Genomic DNA, 21,110 nt, shown 5'->3' with positions numbered 1-21,110 from the left:
AATGTTCCTTGGCTCCGGGACGCCTCTCTCCCATCTCTGCTTTGTCACATCATCATCTCCCACCTTGACCTTCTTGCCTCCCTCTTAAAAGGACTATGTCCCCATCTCAAAATCGCTCACTGAATCACATCTGCAGAGCCCCTTATGCCATGCAAGGCAATACTCACAGGGTCCAGGAGTTAGGGCGTGGACACGTGGGGAGGCCATTCCTCAGCCTCCTACAGCCTCCCAGATGATTCTGGTGTGTACCTCCGATCAGGAACCATGGTAAGTAGGCAGCCTCACCTCGTGACTAGTTGGCAGACCACATGAAAGTCACATGCTGTCACATCAGCCTTGAAAAAAGCTTGTGCCGACTATCCAGAGCAATTCCAGCACAGCGCCTGCTCTGTAAATGTAGTCCCCATCAAAAGCATGGAATGAATGCTTTCTGGCCAACTTCTCTGTCACCTCCTTGTCCCCCACACATCTCATAGGGACATGTGGGGTTCAGCCTAACGCCCTGGTTAAAGGTAGAGACTAGGACATAACCTGCAGCGTTTCTCTCCCATGTCCCAGCCGCTGTCAGCCAAACCAGCGGACTTGCAGCCAAATTTGTCATCCACTGTCACATCCCTCAGTGGGGATCCGACAAATGTGAAGAGCAGCTTGAAGAGACCATCAAAAACTGCCTGTCGGCGGCAGAGGACAAGAAGCTAAAGTCTGTGGCCTTCCCACCCTTCCCCAGTGGCAGGTGAGAGGCGCTCTCCAGGCGGGCGGGCAGGGGAGGTTGGAGGCCAGCCTTCTCCCTGGGACCCAGTGCTCCTCCACTCTGGCAGTTCCAGATGACATGACCAAAGGCTGCCAGCACAGCCAAGCATGCTGACTGGGCAATAGGGCAAGAAACCCAGTTTCCATCCAGAACACTCGGAGGGGGCAGCGGGGAGTATCGAGAGGCAGACTTCTTTTTTGAGAGTTCGAAGGCCAGGTTCCCACCAGCTGTCCCTGTCTAGGACACGTGATCAGAAAACACCAGGCTTTGAAGGCCCTGCTACTCATAGTGTGGTCCACAGCTCAGCAGCAGCAACCCCACTGTGTTAGAATTCAGAACCTCAGACCCGCTCCAGGCCTACTGCCTCAGAATCCCCAGGGGACTCCTGGGCTCTGGGAAGCAGGAGGCCCAGAAGGCTGAGGCTCTGACATGCACACCCAGAGAACTGAGAGGCTGTCACCTAGGGTTTGCTTTTGGTGGGTTGGAGAACAGACTGTTCTAATTGTCAGAGACCCCAGCTGGGGGGGAGAACAGTATTTTGGGTAAATAACAAGGATATCTGTCCTCACATGCAGCATGTCCCCTCTCTTCACGCTTAGAGCCAAAGCAAGTTATTGCCTTAATTTTGAACTCGTCTCTTGGGAGATGCCCTGATGACACAGATATGACTTACACTCTAAAGACATTCTGTTAATCTGGGTTCTGGGAAGGCTAAGAGGGAAATAAGAGGCCTAGCTTCCTGCTGCTGTAATCCTATCCCAACCTAAGCAAGAGGCGCTGGTCTCCAAAGCCCAGCCCAGCCCAGAGGCTGCAGGCTGAATTCTTTGCATAGCGGACCACATGCCATGATGTTCTGGACAGACACTACATATAAGTCAGAATTCATTAGACAGGCCTATCCTGGGATCACCCAGGGGGGCTTGGTGACCCACATGCCCACAATGGCTTAGGCCCTAGAGGCTGGTGCCATGGCTCGCCCTGGCAGACAGTGCTGTCTCAGCTTCCTGGTGCTTGGGGCCCAGCCCAGAGTCACTGCTGCTGAAATGACACAGCACATCTATATGGGCTGATGAGAGGAACATTAAGTGCATGAAAAGGAATCATGAAGACAAGCTTTTAAGCATGTATTTTCCCTTTAATAAACAATTTACCATGTAAACCAGTTTTGAGGCAGCTAAAAAAAGAAAACTAGATGTGCTTTTCTAAAGACCAGGTATTTGAAATGCTGAATTGGTAGTTTTTAAAGCCAAGTTTGGCTTAAGTCAGGCTACATATTCAAGCACAGGGCGCCACCCGCTGGCCAGCCCTATGACCCTGGCTAAAACCACTGTGCCTCTGAGCCAGTGTGGCACCTGTAATGTGAGGATGCCAGTCCCCTGCTTGTTGCCCCCCATCCCCCAGGCTGTCCCTCTGACTAGCATCAAAGGAGATCCTATGTGGGCCAGCCTGCACATGGTGAGACCCCATGCCATAGAAACCAGGGCCCAGCGCCAAGATAAGAAGGGCCCGCATTGCCCTCACCCCGGGCTGTTATTCCATGGTCCTGGGGACCAAAGTGACATGAGTTTTTTTCCCTTTGGCACAGAAACTGCTTCCCCAAACAGACGGCCGCTCAGGTGACCCTCAAAGCCATCTCGGCCCACTTCGACGACTCGAGCGCGTCCTCACTGAAGAACGTCTACTTCCTGCTGTTCGACAGCGAGAGCATCGGCATCTACGTGCAGGAGATGGCCAAGCTCGACACCAAGTAGCCGCCGCTGCCGGCCTGGAGTTGCGGGAGGATCGTCCCAGGAGCGGGTTTTATTTTTCAAAAGGAGAGAGGAAGGGGGACCAGGGGAGTGTTGGGCGGCCTCGGGAGCAGGTCCCGCCCGTGGAAGGAGCCCTCTGCATTTTATATTCTCCTTAAAAAGAGCCTCAGTCCCAAAAACCAGGTCTCCGCGAGGGGTTCTTTCCTTGTGTTTTCTTCCTGTTGTTTTAGAACTTTTTAAAAAAAACAGACTTCATTTTAGATTTATAGCATTGACTTTTACACACACAAAGAAAATCCTTTCAAAATTCTTAAGTCTTCTGTTTCTCCTTTTGCAAGGAAGGATGGCAACCGAATGACCCGGGCTTTGCTGGCTGGCTGTGTTCAGTGCCGGAGAGGAGAAACTTAGGCATCTCACCGGTGCTTTCTCTTGTTTTAGTGCCCCCGCCGCACCCCTATATCTCTACTCCTAAAAAGGTTTTGCTTCAGGCTTTTTTCTGTTTTGTTTTGTTTTTTAAAGAAAAAGAAAATGAAAGAAAAAAATAAAAGATCCAGTGTCTTTCTTACAACATATTCTTTTATTGCAACATTTTCCTGTTTGGAAAACCGTCCCCGTGGGTGTGGTGGACACGTCTAGAATGTTATAAATGGAACAAGTCCTGTCTCTAATGGGCTTTGACTCCTGCCATGCTAGGCCCAGGTCAGATAGCACAACTGGCCTGTGTTTCTCAGGCATCAGGTCCTGCTTCCAGAAGGGGGACCTAGTTGGCCTTGGTCCCCAAGAACGCAGCCTGGGGCAAAGCTCCAGTGGGGAGGCCATGCTTTGGGAGAGAGGCATATTTCATTAGGCCCAGGCCACAACCCAGACATGATGGAGTGACAGCCCCAGGGAGGCTGGTGTCCAGGGATTCTGGCCAAGTATCCAGAAGCCACCATCCAAAGTAAGCAGGGAGGGACAGGGTGGGCAGGGGCAGAACCTGAGTTTATTCAGATGAATTCATCAACCACTTCTGCTGTAGAGAGTTAACTTACATGGTCCAATATTGGCTCCTCCAGATTGAAGTTCTCTCCCAAGTAGGGGAGTCATGTATGTACCTTAATCCAGCTGCTTGCAGGCATTATTGCCACATGGCTGGGTCTCCAGGTAAGTGACATTAGGATTGGCCAAGAAACCAGAAGCACAAAACCTCAAAGGGTCCCCTAGCATCAGTTTTGTCACTTAAAAATTTGCCCCTGACAGCAACCTGGAAGCACACGGGTTCGCCTGCTGACCCCCGTCTGCTCCTTGAATGTTCACCAGCCAGTGACCCATCCAAAGGTCACATAGCTCGGCTGCCTGTCCTTAAACTCCTCCAGCGGCTGGCAGCCCTGGTTTCGGTCTTCACTTCTGTTAGCTTTGTAAAAACTCACTGTTAGAATGGACTAACCAACAGGGATATTTTTATCTTTTCTTAAATGTAACCTATGATATATAATCAGGGTCTAAAAATGGAAATATAGAAAGTTTCATTAAGATTAAAGGCTGTAGGGACTAACAGTTTAAAATCAGGCTCCTATTAACAACCACAGTATTACAGGATGCGTGTGCTTCCCCCTCTCTGAACGACGGGTAAGACGGGTACAGATCCCCTTCCTTTGCTGGTCTCACTTTGCAGGCCCTCCTTCCTGCCCTTACAGACAGGGTACCAGCCATCAGGAGACCCAGCTCCCCGCCGCCATTCCGAGAGCTCTGAATGCCACACCCCAGGTGCTCATGGTCACACATCCAAGAGGAGTCTACGGCAGAGAAGGCCACTTTGCCTTCCCCAGGACCAAGCGAAGCATTTGGCCAGCACATGGCAAGCAGGCCTTGCCAAACCCAGAAGGAACCCTCTGGGGAGGTGTCTTTTTAATGTATATCTCTCTCTCTTTTTCTCTCTCTCTAACTTCCTCTCCTCTCACTCTCCCTCTCTCCTCTCCTCTCTCACTCTCCCTCTCCTCTCACTCTCCCTTTGTCCTCTCTCACTTTCCCTCTCTCCTCTCCTCTCCATTTTTGATTTTCTGTAAGTTGTGTCTCTGGTGAGTACATCACTGGCATCTTACTCCAGAAAGAATGCCCTTTGGCATTTGTCAGGCAGGTACCACTTGTCAAGCAATCCATTCACCAGGCGATGGTGGTACCTCGTCTCCCGCCCAGTCTCCTCATCAGGGTGGAGACTGCCGCATGGTTTTCCAGCTTGTGGAGACAAAGAGGTCCCGGCTCTTGGCCAGCCGGACCATGAACCGCCCCACGTAGAAGCCACTGATCTGGCCCACACCATCATTTCTCCCCATGGCCAAGAGGAACGTCAGTGCACCTGTGGAGCAGAGGCACAAACTAGAATCCTGCTCGCCATCTGTGGGCCTGCAATTCTCAGATTTATTTATTAATTCCCAATTATTAAAGCAATCTAGGGAGTGTGTCTATAGCCAGCTTTGAAAGCTTGTCCTGGCCCTGGCTGCTACAGCTCAGTTGGCTGGGCATCGTCCTGTGCACCGAAAGGTTGCTGGTTCGATTTCCAGTCAGGGCGCATGCCCAGATTACAGGCTAAATTCCCAGTAGGGGGATTGCAGAGGCAGCTGATTGATGTTTTGCTCTCACATCAATGTTTCTCTCCCTCTCCCAAAATCAATAAAAATACGTGTTTTTTAAAAAAAGAAAATTTGTGCTAATGGATCAGTCACCTCAAAGGCTTCACCATGTCTAACCCCAATTCTTAAAACTGTGAAGCATGTGAGGCTCCCTTACCTGGTTTATAGGCTTTGAGGGGTCTTTGTTTCATAGAGTTGATGATGTTGGCCACAGCAATGTTGGCATGGAGGCCGGCGTGATAGGCCATCTTGGGCTCCTTCACATCAGCACAGTCGCCGATGGCATAGATGTGGCTGCAGCCCTCCACCTGGAGGTACTCGTTCACCCTCAGGGCACCATTGCTGGCCAGTCGACTATCTGCCAGGCAAAACCAAGATGCTAAGCTGACATGTTAAGTGGCCTCCAGAACAGTGCTGGGTGGCTCTGGTGCTGATCAAGCCACCCTGCAAAGGCACATCCTCCAGAGGCAAGCCTCCCACCTAATTTCTGCTTGAAGTCCCTGCTTTAGAATTCTTCCTGCAAAGGCAAGGTTACTATTCCAGGGTGGAAAGTGGTTAGAAAGACAGCAAGTGTCATGGTATGTAATGTGCATAACTCGATACGTTACCATGACTGACTGACAGTGCTTAAGTTCACAACTTGCGAAGTCTTGGATCTTCTTTTGACTGTGGATCAGATTTTTAAAATAAATGCAGGGCTTTAATAAATGATAATTTTTTCACTTTAAGGGACTTAAAAGAGTTTATCTTTGAAATATAACATTAGAACAATTAGGTGTTAAATTTTTGGGATCTCTGTCCATTGTATGCCCTTGATTCCACCCCCATGCCTGGCCTGGACTAGCCTCCTTCCTCTGGGATCAGATAAGTCTTTCCTGCAGGGCACAAAGTAGGAGCTCCCTATGCAGGAATGGTACTCAAGAATAAATGATGGGGACCTGGGGACACAGCAACCACAGGGATGACAAGGAGCCACTGAGTCTCCAGTTCACACATGGAGGTCATCAGTCCACCTGCTCCACGTTTCAGTTAGCTAGACAGTTCAATATTGAGCTTTAAGAACATGAAGCCACAATACTGCTCCCACTCCCCAAATGGTCATTCCAAGCTCCAGTGGCTAAACATCTGGATCATGGTTTGGGGAGCAGCACACCTGTGAATAGAGAAAGGCTTGACCCCAGAATTTCCTCTGCATCTGTGACCCAAGGAAAGGAACAGAAAATAGATCTTTTTTGGCTCTCTGAAAACTGTTCTCATCTCTCACCCCTTGGGGGCAGCCCCAATTTTGGAAGATTCTCGTCATTTTGGACATCTTGGGCTAAGTCGTCATCATCACAGCTGAGGAAAGGACAGCAAAAGTGAGCCTGAACCTGAATTTAAAGTTTGAAGTCATCATTCAGAAGACACAAATGAGCTGCTGGGATGGAGGAAAAAGGTAGGGTGGTGCTGATTCCTGGGGAAAAGGCCTGAGGGGCCTTTTGGACACAATCTGGGGAAAGGACAATGGCTCCACCTCCTGCTTACCAAATGCACTGTGGTAGGCAAAGCTGTTGATCTTGATACCGTTGCAGACAATCACCAGGTTGGTGGCCACCTCGGTGCCTTTGTCAGTCTGTACACTGATGCACTCTCGATACTGGTTGAAAGGCAACTCCGCCAGGTTGCTCACCCGCTCACCTGTCAAGGGAGGTCTGTGACCAGGAGGCTGGCAGAGGGTCATCAAGGCCAAGGTCTGGGCCAAGGCTGAACTGGGGAAATCTGGAAATCTATAAAGGCCCCAGGAAAGGCCTGGACACTGTGGCTCAAGTAGGCAATGACTCCACTCCCCACTTACCTCCCTGCTCTTCTCCCAGTCCATTCGCTGCCCCAAGAAGTATAACCTGGATATCGGGCCCCAAGGGATACAATGGAAGGGAAGTTCCAAGATGCAGTTTGGAGCTGAGTTTTTCAAGTTGTGGGGAAAGCTATTTGAGGAGGACCTCCAACATGCCTCCCTGACTGTCAGCTATGCCAACCTGACCAGGCAGGATGAGCCCTCCAGACACACCAACAAAGGTGAAGCAAGAACAGTCAAGGAGCCAGCCTACTGTCCCCTCTGCCTAAAAGTAAAGATGACCACAGTACTGGAAGGCAGGTACAAGAAGACCAAGAGCCAAGGTGGGCTTTCACAGAGCAGATGCCTCATGCCTCCCTGAAAAAAACAAAGAGGCTGAGCCCTGTGTAGTATGTAGGACACCACTGGGGTTAGAGCCCCACTGTCTAGCTGGGGGGTTCTCTTCTCTCTTGCTCTGGACAAAACTCACACTCCTCACCACCCTCAAAACAGAAACCAAACAACCCTATTCTCTCCACCACAGAGACATCATAATTCAGGTCAAATCCTTTAGGTGATTTTTTTAAATCATTCAACAAATAAGTACCATGTGCACTTTATCCAAACCCATAGCCAGGACAGTGCCACCTCTGTCACATGGAAATCCCGTAAGTACTAGGGCCTCTGCCCTGCCCGAGGACAGACACAACCTCCAACTGGACAGCAGGCCTCAAATGGGCTTTGATGCTCAACCCAAGCCTCAGAGCATGGCCACCCTAGAGCTGGGGGCAGTGACCAAGTCTCTGAGCCCAATCTCACCAGGCCAGGGAGAGGGGCAGGGCAGAGGGGAACTGGCACATACTCAGAAGCAGCTGCACCCCTTTCTGGAGCAGGATCTCCTTCGCTTCCTGCCGGACGCAGGGCAGGAGCTCCTTGTCAGCCAGGGCCATTTGTGAGTGAATAAGAGTGACCTGGGGACAAACAACCATAGGACATAGAAGGAGCCACTGAGGCTTCTGCTCACAAGAAGAGGCTTAAGACACACCAGTCTGTCTCCCCCACCTCCTCCCCTACCTCCAGTTTACAGGTTTGGGAACTGAGGCCCAAGTAAAGCAATTTGCCCAACACTGGAACCAGTTAACAGCAAGCTGGGCTGGAATGCACGTCTCCTAATCTAGGACGCTCAGGATGTGCCAGCGCGCCATCACCACACGGAGCACCACGTGGAAAATTATTTTCAAGCATCCTCAGGCACTTATGGTTGTACAGTCTATATATGTAACTCATTGACATTCTAACTGTAAATCAACCTCACATTTACATTAAAGCTGGTTCTAAAATTGGAGCTTCCAGGCATGTCTACTTGCTGCCTGGGTCAGCACAGGAAAGTGGGAGGCAGCCTGGAGTGATGTTTAAAGCTTGGACTTTGAAATCAGACAGCCTGGGTTGAAATCCCATCTCGGATACTCACTCGGACACTGCCTGACAACTCAGTAAGATGGGATACAGTCCCACTCAGAGAAATGTTGTAATGATGAAGTGAGCACATGTGTATAAAGCACATGACTCAGCACGGTGGCTACTATTACTCTTATTTGTCTATTAATCATAAACATACGGAAGTTATACTGAGTCATTTCCTACTTCAGACTGGTCTTTACCCCATAAATCAAAATTAATGAACTTTTACGTCAGTTACTCATAATAATTTCCAACAATTTGTCAGAGAACAACCGTATAATTAAATTAGCCCATATCGATCTCACTTTTCAAAACCTACGTGCCTTTCCCAAGGGAAAAAGAACCAGCCACAGGCTCCATGTGGCTCTCAGAGGCTGATCTGGCATCAGCTGCAAACATGCTCTTGCCTCCGTAATTACCAATCATCACTCAGCCCTCAGCTGAGCCCTCGCAGCTGCCAGGATGTGTTTGTTCTCTCCAGGGTGCCAGGCAGATGCTCTATCCCTCCATCATTAAAAGGGAACAGGGACACCCTCCCGTGGGCAGAAGGCAGTGCCAGCCAGTCCTTAATGAGAGGCTGCACTGCCGGCTCCCCATGGGGCTGTCCAGGGCAAGGGCTACCTCTCTTAAAGACCAAAAAAGCCACAGCTTGCCCCAGACAGAAAACCAACCAAGGGTGCCTTTGACCAAGTTAGGTGTCAGCAAAAAGAGGCAATCAAAGTCTCGGCTTAGATCACAAAGCTGGGACGCTTTGTGTTAGGACACAGTAGTTCATCTTTTGTAAGGTGTCTCCCCTAGGCTTAATCTTCCTGGTTGGACCAGAAGACAGGACCCCTCACTGAACTAGGACACACCCTGGTTCTCCAGAAAAATTCCCAGCAGAAAGGGACTTTAGGGGACCCCTCAGTGCAGAGAGCCCCCAGGCTCCCACTTTATGTTAAGGGAGCTCTGCCACCCAGGACCTGAACAGATTCCTGATTATCCTTAGACAACACAGAAAGAAGCCAGCCACTGAGAGCTCAAAGCCAAGGCCGTTTGCCCACCTCCTTCTCGGGGTATTCTGTTTTAATCTCCGCTGCCATCTCCACTCCTGCAGAGCCTCCGCCCACCACCACGATGGACTGGGAGCGCTGGACCTAGAGCAGAAGCAAATGTGAAAGCGCGCCCTCAAATTCACCCTGCCTCATTGGGCAGCACTGGGGGGAGGGCTTGCCAAAAAAGTAGAGAACTCTCCAAATTTGGGGTCCAAATGTGCTTCCTTGGGGCATGGCACTTGCTGGGTGTCTTCCTGCCTTTTCTCATTTGATTCTCACAACAGCCCCAAAAGGCAGGTATCATACCTGCCCACCCTTCAGATGACTAAAGCCCAGATCTGTCTGAGTTCAAAGCCGGGCTCCTAACCTATACACTAATGTCTGTTCTCCCTGGCTTCTCAGAAGCTTTGCAGAGAAGGAAAGGACTGGCTGAACCATGGAGCAGCACTCACCTAACAATCTTCCTCTGATCTCCACTCCTCATCAGTTCAAAGTGGACTGACCCAATCCCACCCATCTCTCAGGGTCTCTGGGAAAGCTGGCTGAGGTCATGGATCCAAGCCTGCTCTATAAATCACAAGGCCCTGTGCAGCCAGGAGCCCTGAGAGAGGAGCTGGGTACTCACCAACCACTACATGAGCAGGTCTGGGTGCTCATGTCCAGACTTTGATGACAGATCCAAAGGTCCCCTCCCAAAAGTCTCTCTAATAACTCTCCATCTTTGTAGCCACTGTCACAGCCAAGCACCTCCTAGGATCTCCTTACTGCAGCCCCAACTGTCCCCACAGCTGTTCCGCTCTCCCGGGGCCACCCAGTCTGCTCTCATTGCCCGGCCCCTGGCCAGGGGGTGGCTCACCTGCTTCACCATGTCCTCATAGGCCTGAATGGCATCCTGCTGGCTGGAAATCTGGTTCAACTTGCCGGGGAAGAACCCAGTGCTACCCGTGGCCAGGATAAGATGTGAGAAGGACAGTGCCTGTGAGGGGCAAGGAAAAGAAGGGTGAGGACAGGCTTGGGTTCTTCATCCAACTCTAGGCCCACAGGGCAAGGAGCACCTGGTAGTGAGGCCCTCTGGTCTTTCTGAGGGAGCCCTCCTTGGAGGGGAGCAAAACCATCACATGGTTAGGCCAAGGGGCAGCACTAGAATCCAGCACTAGAATACCTAAGGAAGCAGATTTACTTCCTCCCAGAGCCACCCAACATGGAAATGAGAGGGGTGAGCTCCCTGCAGTGGGAGGCAGGTAAGCAGGAAACAGGAAACTACTTGTGGGAAATAAGCAGGATTCCAGCTTCTGACATGGAACTAGCTCAGGCTCTCCTAGGCATTTTAGACAAAACTACCCCCTGTGCCCACAAAGACAGAAAGGAAAGAAGGGAGAGGACAGGTCCTGTTTGCAGCCTACATATATCAAGTTGACAAAATCAGTGCTGCTCTGATGGGAGGAAGACCGGGAGCGGGAGGTCTGTGTCCCACTCAGTCCCCACTTCCTGTGGAGGCCTGAGATGCCCACATGGACCCTTCCAGGGCTCTGAAAAGTTTGGCCCAAAACCACAGAACAAGGAGACTCTCAGCAATCTTTCCAACTGAGAGATTCCCAGCCTTAAAATCAATTCAAGGAGGACTGATCCACACTAAATCACATACTCATTGAGAACAGAAAATTATGTCCCCTTTTTCTAATCCCCCTTTAACTTTGAATACAGCAGAGGGGAAGGCTGGAGGTAACTCTCAACATGACGAGTGGGCTAGTGGCTGCTCATGGGTGGAGCTCGTGTCACTGCAGGTGTGTACCAGGTACCGCGCTACACACCGGGCTGAGGAACTCGAGGAATGAAGAAAACCTCTGCCCCCATGACCTCCCAATCCAGAGACATGGGTCCTGGACGTGCCTAAGCCTTTCATTCTAGCAGGTGAGGAGGCCCTCTTGGCTGGCCAGGCCTGGGGCTGGTCCAGGACAGTGGCTTTCAGAGCATGGGCTCTGGGGTGAAACTGCCTGAGGTCAAGTCCCAGCTGAATCTCTTCCCAGCTGTGGGATCCTGGGCAAGCCACTTATCCTCTGTAAAATGAGGCTACACCACCTCCCTCAGAGTCATGGTGGGAGTTAAATGAGACTATGGAGGGCTGAAGACAATGCCCGGCATACAGGGAAGGCTCATGAAATGTCTGCCACCACTCTTGTGGCTGCTGTAGTCAGGCCTCTGCTTATGAGAAAGCTGCTATCAGCACCAGGCAGGGCTTGGGGGCCAGAGGCGGTGCTCCACTCTTGAGGCAACCTGCCCAGGTCTCCCCCCAAGGGCATCCTGGCAGCCCTTGCTCACCTCACCATGCTCCAGCAGCACCTTCTGATGCTTTAGATCGATCTCAACCACCCGACCCTGCCGGAAGCTATCCTTGAAGCTCTTCGAGTAGGAAATGAATGTCTTTTTGGCAAACCCTGGGGAACGGACACAGAGATCACAGTGTAAAACTGGGTGCCCCACAGGAAGCCAGAATAATTCAGAACCTCTCCTGAGCTACATACCAACAGGGGTACCTCTGCCCAAACAGCTGGGCCAGTGGTATACCCGAGGTACCCACTACCCCCTAAGGTGCCAGTCTGGGCCTCGGGTGTTCAAGGAAGCTCAGGCTCTTCTGGGGCCTTGATATGGTAGCTGCTTAAGGCCAGTAACCTTAAGATTCTCCAGAATTTGTCTAGTGGTAGAATTTAGGCACCTCACCCTAAGCTGAGAAGACCACCCCCACCCCCACAGCATGAAAAGCCCACTCCCACCAAGAAAGTCCCAGAAAGGAGCCTGTTACCACTCTCCACGGAGGCCCGGAGGGCTGCCACGTTGTGATGGAAGGAGTCCTTCATGTCCACCAGCGTGAAGGAGACATTCAGTGCCTGCAACTGGCTGGCGGCTGCAATCCCACCAAAGCCCCCACCTACGATCACCACATGCACACCTCTCACTTCCATGGAGACCTGGGACCCCATCTCAAACCAGGCACTGCAGGAATAGAGGAGAGACCATATCAGAGTTAGAGGCGGCTCAAGGCTGGGAGGACAGAGATGAGCCCACAGCAAGAAAGGTCTCAAATGCCAAGACTTGATCTTTTACATTAATGTCATCATTATTAAGATTTTAATTGTAAAACCTGAATTCCAAAGAACAGGGGTATCATGATTCCAACCCATCGCCCAACCACCCAGTTCCATTCTCCACCGCATCACTGTTACCAAGCTTATATGAATCCTTCAGAGATATTCTGTGCACCTACGATCGTAACTGTTTTTGCGCACATTAAACTGTTCTGCACTTTTTTCCCACTCAGTGTATTTGCTTACTCATCAACATAACTTAAATGAACACTTGCTCTTCAGAGCGCCCTGTGCCATGGATCCTGGGGTCAAAGACAGACAGACAGACAGACAGACAGATACAGCCCCTGCCCTTGTAAAGGAGAGGCTGACAAACTGAAAGGGCCAGCCGGAGGACACGGGCATGTACATGGGAAGCTGGTCAGATGCATAGTAACAGGAATGGTGGGCACACCTGCGGGGAACTGTGAACATCAGAGGAACTAAAGAAAATTCTTTAAGCCCCACACTAAGCAAACACTATGACCAGATTCTGCCCACTCACAGGTCATCAGCTTGAGCCCCAAGTCTAAGGAGATAAATGGACAGGTTATCACGATCAACCTGCAAAACAGGAGGCAGTGTGACCGAGGCCATGACAGTGGGGTGGGGAGGAGAGGCCTGCAGTGGGCAGGTCATTCCCCTGAGCATTCCTGGGCCAGTGGATATACACTGGAACTGCTGGGCGACATCCTCCAGGAGGCATGGGGCAAGAAGAAACGTCTGCTGTGCGGAGAAAGAGTGCTGGTTAAAGATGGAGAAGGAATGCTCGCTGGTAAGAAAGACGGTGGGGAGCAGTGCTGATCATGCAGGCTCCGGGGGGGCGGGGAGCAAGGTCTCGCTTGACCCCACGGACAGGGGAGCTGCCACCGATGACAGTGTCTGCAGAGAGTGGAGGGCCAGGACTGCAGGCCAAGTGTGCCCCAGGCTCAGGCTCACACATGGACTGGTACAGCTGGACAGGTGCCCAGCAAACTGAACAAACTTTGGTTGAGTTCCTGAGGAGCTGAAATTCAAAACCCTTGGCCCTGAGCTGGACACTGGCGGACATCTGAGGCAGAGGACAGCATTGGGCTGGGTCACTAGAGTGGGACTGCCGAGCACAGAGGGAAAAGGAAGACGAGGCAGCTTCCTGGGCTCCTCCAGCCAGCCTGGGAAGCTACCTGCCAGGCTAGCCCTCCAAGGAGCCCAGGTCATCTGGTGCATCCCAGTCTGTCCCTTTCGAGGGCTGAGAGGCTGGCCCGGGCCTGCAGTCAGAGGCCTGCCCCAGCCCAGCTTAACCCCAGAGGATGCTCACGGTGCAGGGCCTCAGGGTCTCCAGCGTGGAGCCCAGCTATGTGAGGAGCAATCTCGACTACTGCTGAGACCCTGGGAGCAGGGAGGGGTTGTTGGGAACGTGGGCTAGAGGCAACTGGTGACTGAACTTCTTCCTTGCCTGTGCCCGGCTCTGAGAGGCAGAAATAAACCAGGCTGCCAAGGAGAGACGCTGAAGGACGACACAAAGCTTACACTGCACAGAAAACAGCAAGAGAGGCCCAGCAGCGGCTGTGGGCTTCAGGGACGGGCAGTTCACGGGGGGGACAGGGGGTGGTGAGGAAGGAGGAAGTGGGCTCAGGTCAACCTTGAAGGACGGACAGCAAGCTGCCCAAAGGCTTGAGGAGGAAGCGTGTTCCAGCCCATCGGGGACCCTCTCAGGCAGCGGCACCGCAGCAGCTAGAAGACCACCACTCTGTCCTGCACCCTGTGTGGCCTACTGCACAACCCCTCTCCTCTTTAGGCCTCCACTTATCCCCTATAATGGGTACCCTAAGATGTCCTTGCACACAAAGGTTTCCAAGACATGGTGGCCCCCAAGATGGTCCCCATACGTATGGGGGCAGCTTATGGTTGGACCTTCAAGCACCGTTCTCATTGGTATTCAGATGCCCACTGCCTAATTTCTCCCCTGGAGGAGGGAAAATGTAGTGAGGGAGGGAGGATCTGCTGAGGGAGGGAGAACATGGTGGGGGTGGGAGAACACGGTGGGGGAGGAAGATCTGGCAGAGAAGGTTGGAGGGGGTTTAACTTTGTTTCTCAGTGGCTAAATGGTCCCCACCTCCTTGAGGCTTGTGCATTCTACCCATTTACAGATGAGGAAACAGCCCTCAGCAGGGCTGGAACAAGGACGAGTCCCCAGCAGGCAGTGCCACCTTCACGGCTCCAGGCGCTCAGAAAGGTTGTCCAGAGGCGCTCCCCGCCCCCGCCCCCCAGTGTCAGGCTGAATCTGCCAACTGGGCCAGAAGGAGAATGTCTCCTGGGGGCTAAAACCTGAGAGGGCACAGGGGCCCAGCCAGAGGTCAGGAGTAAACACCAGGAGCTCAACAGAGGCTGGGAATGTGTCAGGCAGTGAGGCAGGCTATGGAAGGGGTATGTTTCACCTGCTGCTCTCAGCAGGGCTCCCTCTGTGCCAACCTGCTTTTGGGTCCAGCAGCCAGCAAGGAGGTCAGGGAAAAACCCAGAGCTCCACTTCCAAGCTGGCTGGGCACACGCCCAGAGAAGCTACACAGCTTGTTGGAGAGAGGGAGTCCACATGGGTCAGGTCACACTGGACCACCCAAGGAAGCTTAAGGAGGAGCCTTAGGAAATACCTGGGGCCAAGGACCTTCTCCACAGAGGACCTAGCTTGGGCCAAGAAGTCCAGTGGCAGAAAGGAGGGCTTAAGACATGTTCAGGGAACAAGGTGGGTTGGCTAGGAGGGCAGGTGACAGGGGCCAGCACACACAGGGTAGAGTGCCTGTCACACCAGGGCAGTGTTCTGGTCCACATGCTCATCAGTTCTAACCACTAGGGAAGGAAAGTTAGCCCAGTAAGGCCTGGGGGCAGTGAACTGACCCAGGATCAGCGGGCTTCCCCAAAGGGCAAACCCTGGCCTACTCAACCAGGCACACCCTCAATGAAGGCAAAGTCCTTCTCTGGAGTTCCAGTGGGGGACCTGGGGCCTGAGGGCACACCCAGGCCAATGAGGGGCTGACTGAGGGGAGGGCCTGAAGCCTCTCCTAGAATCTGTTCTTCTCTCTCCTCTACTGACCTCTAACACTCCCACTTGGGGAATGGTGGGCAGGCGGCTCTCCAGCCAATTCCACCCTTCCTCCTCAGCAGCCTCCCTTACCCAATACTCTTGCACATGCCTACTCTTCCTTGGCTTTTCCAGTGCCAATTCTTTATTTTTTCTTTATCCTCTCCTGAGGGTATGTTTACTGATTTTAGAGAGAGAGGAAGGGGGAGAGACACATCAATGTGAGAGAGAAATATTGATCTCTTGCCTCCCATACTCGCCCCAACCGAGGATCGAATCCGCAACCTAGGTATGTGCCCTGACCAGAAATCAAACCCACAACCTTTTGGTGTACAGCGTAACGCTCCAACGAACCGACCCACCCGGCCAGGGCCCAGTGCCAATTCTTGCTTGACCCGTGAGGACAGCTGAACTCCCCTCTGCTCGGCGGTTACCCACTTTGCCAGTTACCTAAACCACGGACTTAAGCCATAGACCTGCTTCCCAGCCACATACCCTGCAGGTGCTCAAAAAGCACATGCGCAATTGACGATGTTGAATTATATGTTCTAATGCAGCCTCATCAATGGAAGACTCCATCAGTGGAAGACTACAGGATACACTGTTATACACCCATACAATGCGTGATATTCTGGAGCCATTCATTTTTGGAGTGGATAATTTTTACATGAAAAGTCTGTCCATGATTTGTCCCCACCCATAGAATGTACAAGACCAAGAGTGAATCTTAATGTAAATTATGGTCTTTGGGTGATTGTGTCAATGCATGTTCATCATCTGTAGCAGGTTCACCACTCTGGTGGGGACTGTTGATAATGGGGGAGGCCACGTGCGTGTGAGGACAAGGGGTATATGAAAAACCTCTGACCCTTCCCCTCAATTTTGCTGTGAACTAAAACTATTCTAAAAAATAAAGCCCTTAAAAAAGAAACTTTATCCATGAAAAAGGTAATAGAACAGCCTAATCCTACTTACAGGCAATCAGACAAGCGTACCTAGCTACATATATACACATACATGTAATGATCACAACAGCTAGCATTCATTGCACTCTTACCTATATCTGTGCATTGAACAGGTGGGAGTTGTTCTTCCCATTTTGGAAAGAAAGTCACTAACTTCCCCAAGTTCAATCCTCACAGTCTGATAGATCGGCACTCTAAAAAAAATGCTCACAGTGGTCCCAGATGATGTTTTCACTTTCTTCTTTGAGCTTTTTTTAGGTGTTGTCTGAATATTTTTAAAAGTGTGTCATTTTTACAGAAATAATAAAATCTTTAAAACAGGGCAGACCTCCTACCGTCTAATTTTTTAAAATGAAATATTATTCATATAAAATTCACTACTTTAAAGTGTACAATTCAGGGGTTCCTAGTACACTCATAAAGTTGTACAACCATCCCCACGGTTTAATACCAGAACATGTTCATTACCCTAAAGGAAAAAAACGAAACAAACCCATACCCATAGCAGTCACTCCCTAGTCCCTCGCCGCTGTGGCCCTGGCAACCACTAATCTTCTGTCTGTCTCTACAGATCTGCCCATTCCATGCCTTTTGTCTGGTTTCTTTCACTTAACATAATGTTTTCAAGATTCACCCAAGCTGTAGCATGTATCAGTATTTCATTCCTTTTTATGATTAATATTCCACTGTATGGAGACACCATTTTGTTTATCCATCTATCAGCCGATGCGCATTTGGGTTGTTTCCACCTTTTGGCTGTTGTGAATAGAGCTGCTATGAGCACTCATGCACGAGTTTTTCTGTGAACATATATGGGGTTTTTTGTGGGGTTTTTTAAAAATATATCTTTATTGATTTCAGAGAGAGGAAAGGAGAGGGAGAGAGAGATAGAAACATCAATGATGAGAGAGTCGTTGATCGGCTGCCTCCTGCAAGCCCCCAACTGGGGATCGAGCCCAAAACGCAGGCATGTGCCCTGACCAGGAATCAAACCCTGATCGCCTGGATCCTAGGTCAAACACTCAACCACTGAGCCACGCCCGGCTGGGCTGAACATATGTTTTTAATTCTCTTGAGTATGTACCTAGGAGCGGAATTGCTGGGTCCTGTGGTAACTCTGGATTTAACTTTTTGAGGAACTGCCAAACCCACCATCTGATTCTGAACTGAACATCAAGCCAAAGGAGAGAGCACAGAAAATCTTAACTAAATCTGCCTAGATTCAGGAAGATTAGTATAAGAGAAGGTCCAAGAGAACAAATTCTAATTGTCCAGCAACTCCCAAGGAAATTTACCTCTGCCCTTCCCCCAAAACACACGCACACACACAAATATGCATTCATACACACATACACAAATCTGGTTTACACTGGATTTTTCTCAGTAAATCTTGTTTTCTCTACCAAAGATACCCAGCGTGACCCCAGGGGGATTCTTCTCTAATAATACCGAGGCTTTCAGGAATCTACTGAAAAACAAGCAAGTTACATTTATGCCAACGTTGTAGAGAGGTCGTGCCTCAGAAAACATACCGCAGGAACCACATGGGTTCTGATCAATGCAAGAACACTGTCCAGGATTGCTTCACAGAGATTACAAATAAAACACGCAGCTTTCCGAGTCCTCACTGGTTATGCCCAGGATAGATTTCTACAGCCATGTTTCCACAGGCGCCATCCTGGATGAGAGGGCCACTAGGGTGTGACTCCAAGCACCATGAATGTCCCTTATCCACCTGGGGGAGGGAGGAGGGGCCATCAGCCTCACTCACTGGACACTGGGGGCAGGTTAAGAGTAGGCACTCCTCGCCCCGGCGTGGCTCAGAGATTGAGCATCGACCTAGGATCCAGGAGATTTGAGGTTCGATTCCCAGTCAGGGCACATGCCCAGGCTGCAGGCTCGATCCCTGGTGGGGGGTGTGTAGGAAGCAGCTGATCAATGACTCTCTCTCATCATTGATGTTCCTATCTCTTTCTCCCTCTCCCTTCCTCTCTCTGAAATCAATACAACTTTTTTTTTTTTTTTAAAGTAGGCATTCCATGGCCCATTCCCCATGGAACACATGCTGAATATAACCCAAAAAAAGACCAATTTCTGAAAAGGACTCAAAAATCTTATAAAGGGGCTATCCTTTCATGTCACAGGAGAGGACAGCTCTGGGCAGACAGGCTCATTCCAGTGTCATACACACTCCTGTACCCAAAACGGAGGCCACAAAACTTGTACCTCCTCTTGGGAGCCAGTCACTTTGTGATTCCCAGAACACTCTCAGTCTGCTAGCTGCCCCTGTCTGGATCCTGGCTTTCTTTTTTTTTTTAATCCTCACCAGTGGATATTTTTTCCATTGCTTTTTAGAGAGTGGAAAGGAGAGAGAGAGAGAAAGAGAGAAACATCAATGTGGTAGAGACGTATCACTTGGTTGCCTCCCGCAGGCCCTCTGATGGGGGTATGGAACCAGCCTGCAATGGAGGTGCGTCCCCTTGACCACCCGAACCTAAGACCCTACAGTCCAGAGGCTGACACTCCAACCACTGAGCCAAACTCGCTGGGGCCTGGCTTTCTTATTTGACCACCAGCCAAAGACCAGTCTGGCCCTGGAGCACACCAGCCCTGGTGAGCTCTACTGCTTAACTGCTGGGTGTCCTGAGCAAGGCCAGGCCCAAATGGGCGGCAGTCTTCCCCCTGAAATAGAGGCCCTCCAGATCTGCAGTTACACACAGTGCCCTTACAGGGCTTTTCTCTAGGTTCTGGGGTGAGGGGGGTTGAGGGTGCGTGGGTCTGAGAGCTTGGGGCTTGCACAGGGGCATACTCCAGTACACACACACACCCCCCAATCTGAGCAGGCCTCCTTGATAGTTTACACATTTACATATTTTACAAACGGCCTCTGAACACAAGACACACTACCCCCAAACTATGTCTGCCCCCTGTCCTGGGCCGGCCTCCTGTGAGAGCGTCAGCTCCCCAGCGCCTCTCCCTTCCCCGCCCTCACCATCCGGGGGTCAAAGGGGCTCTTGCTGAGGGGACAGGCGGCTGTGTCTAGTGGGTGGCGTTGGAAGGAAGGCGCCCACGATCACCCGCTAGAAGCAGCTCCCGGTGGATCAGGCTCCTGGGCTTCCCCAGACCCATCAGTTAGTTCGGCGCCCGCTGGCCTCGGGCCCCGCGGAAACGGGGGCTTCGTGGAGGGGAGAAGTGGACCTCCTCGGGCAACCCAGAGCCCGTGGGCACTGAGAAACCCACGGTTTCCCTCCCGGGGACAGAGGCTTTCTTCCCGCCCGGTGACGCCAGCTTCCAACCAGCAGCGACCCTCTGGGCCGGTGGGTGAGGGGGGGGCGGGGTGAGTGGGGGGGCGAGGTGAGTGAGGGAACCCGTCTTACCAGCGAAGACTTTGCCGTGATTTCGGGGGCGGACGGGAAGGGGGTGACTTTGCCTTGCCCTCGCCGGGGGTAAACCTCCCCGTTGTGTTTTGGGGCAAGTGGGATGGTGCGGGACCCCGTGTCCCAGACGATCGTCCCCTCCGCCCACGGTCACAAACTTGAGCGCACCGACCTCCGTCGCAGTCCGTCGCGTTTTCCAGGCGCCCGCGGTCCCGGTTCGGGGCGTCCGTGGGGCTCTGCAGGCGCGGGGGACCTGGGAGGGCACGGCCGGCGCTCCGCTCGCGCCGCGTTAGCCTCCCGCCGCCGCCCCGCTCGGGCCGGCGCCGCGTCGCATCCGGGCCCCTCCGGCCCCTCCTGGCCCACGTGACTCGGCGGGACCTGTGGCCTCGCCCCCGCCACGCCCCCGGCGGCGAGGGGAGACCGCGGGGCCGGCGCGCCCCGCCCGCCCCCGCACCGTGGAGCAGACCGCCCCGGGATCGGTGTCGCCAGGGCCCTTCGCTGGCCCCTCGGACCCTGTTAAAAGTTTGGCGCGACTTCCGCCGGAAGCGCCGGGGCTCCGGGACGCGGGCTCTCGGGCCCTGGCTGTGCCGCCTCGAGCGCATCACCAGCCTCTTGCTTCGTGCACATAAGTAACAATCCCGCAAACCCGGGAGAGCACGGCTGTGTGCCTGGCCCCGTGCTGGGAGCTGGGGGATAAAATGGGCAACAACACTGGCACGAATTCTGCTTTCCGTCCGATTGGATGATAGTCTGGGGAGAGACAATATATTAAACGTGTATCGCTCATGGAAGTAAGAAAAACTGGGGGCAAAGGAAGGGTGCTAAGGCCTTTCTCCAAGGATGAGAAGGAGAGAGCCCTGAGCAGAGAGGAGGCACGTGTGCTCTGCGTGTGCAGAGACCCGGAGGCAGGACTTGTTGCTGAGCGCGGGGCGCTGCAGAGGCCAGGGCGGGCAGGGCGTACAGGCTGCAGGCCCTGGTGAAGACCGTCATCCCCAGGGCAGTGGGATTCGCCGCTGCAGGATTTTAAGCAGAAGAGTGACAGGTCTGAGTTATGTTCTGTGGTCAAAGGATGGGAGAGTGGGAGGGCTGCCTGAAATTGGGGGAACTAGTTAGGAAGCAAAACACACCAAAAAAAGGAGCTTGGACCAAGTAGGAAATGTAAAGAAACGAACTGA

General features: G+C 52.1%; 2 protein-coding genes across 7 annotated transcripts in view; one reads left to right on the top strand and one right to left on the bottom strand.

Moving 5' to 3' along the window:
- Positions 1 to 3,067, top strand: part of MACROH2A2 (macroH2A.2 histone) — a 43,038-nt gene extending 39,971 nt beyond the window's left edge. Inside the window, exons 8-9 of the mRNA XM_081158222.1 lie at positions 559 to 733; positions 2,337 to 3,067. Of these exons, the coding sequence (XP_081014348.1) occupies positions 559 to 733; positions 2,337 to 2,502 (341 nt within the window). The 3' untranslated portion in view covers positions 2,503 to 3,067. The remainder of the gene's footprint in view (positions 1 to 558; positions 734 to 2,336) is intronic.
- Positions 3,056 to 20,272, bottom strand: AIFM2 (AIF family member 2). Of its 6 annotated transcripts, none has more exons than XM_081158227.1 (9): positions 19,936 to 20,272; positions 12,217 to 12,407; positions 11,736 to 11,851; positions 10,273 to 10,392; positions 9,426 to 9,518; positions 7,784 to 7,892; positions 6,633 to 6,785; positions 5,266 to 5,466; positions 3,056 to 4,834 (listed from the first exon to the last, which is right to left on the bottom strand). In XM_081158227.1, the coding sequence occupies exons 2-9, from the start codon at positions 12,392 to 12,394 to the stop codon at positions 4,683 to 4,685; spliced, it is 1,122 nt and encodes a 373-aa protein (XP_081014353.1). In that variant the 5' UTR covers positions 12,395 to 12,407; positions 19,936 to 20,272; the 3' UTR covers positions 3,056 to 4,682. The 6 variants fall into 6 exon arrangements, with proteins under 6 accessions (XP_081014353.1, XP_081014355.1, XP_081014354.1 ...); XM_081158229.1 differs by having other exon boundaries at positions 20,108 to 20,272; XM_081158228.1 differs by having other exon boundaries at positions 19,989 to 20,224.
- Positions 20,273 to 21,110: the final 838 nt, after the last annotated feature.

Source organism: Miniopterus schreibersii (assembly GCF_964146895.1).
Source record: "Miniopterus schreibersii genome assembly, chromosome: 14".
Taxonomy (NCBI): domain Eukaryota; kingdom Metazoa; phylum Chordata; class Mammalia; order Chiroptera; family Miniopteridae; genus Miniopterus; species Miniopterus schreibersii.
This window is presented reverse-complemented; position numbering and strand designations above follow the sequence as displayed.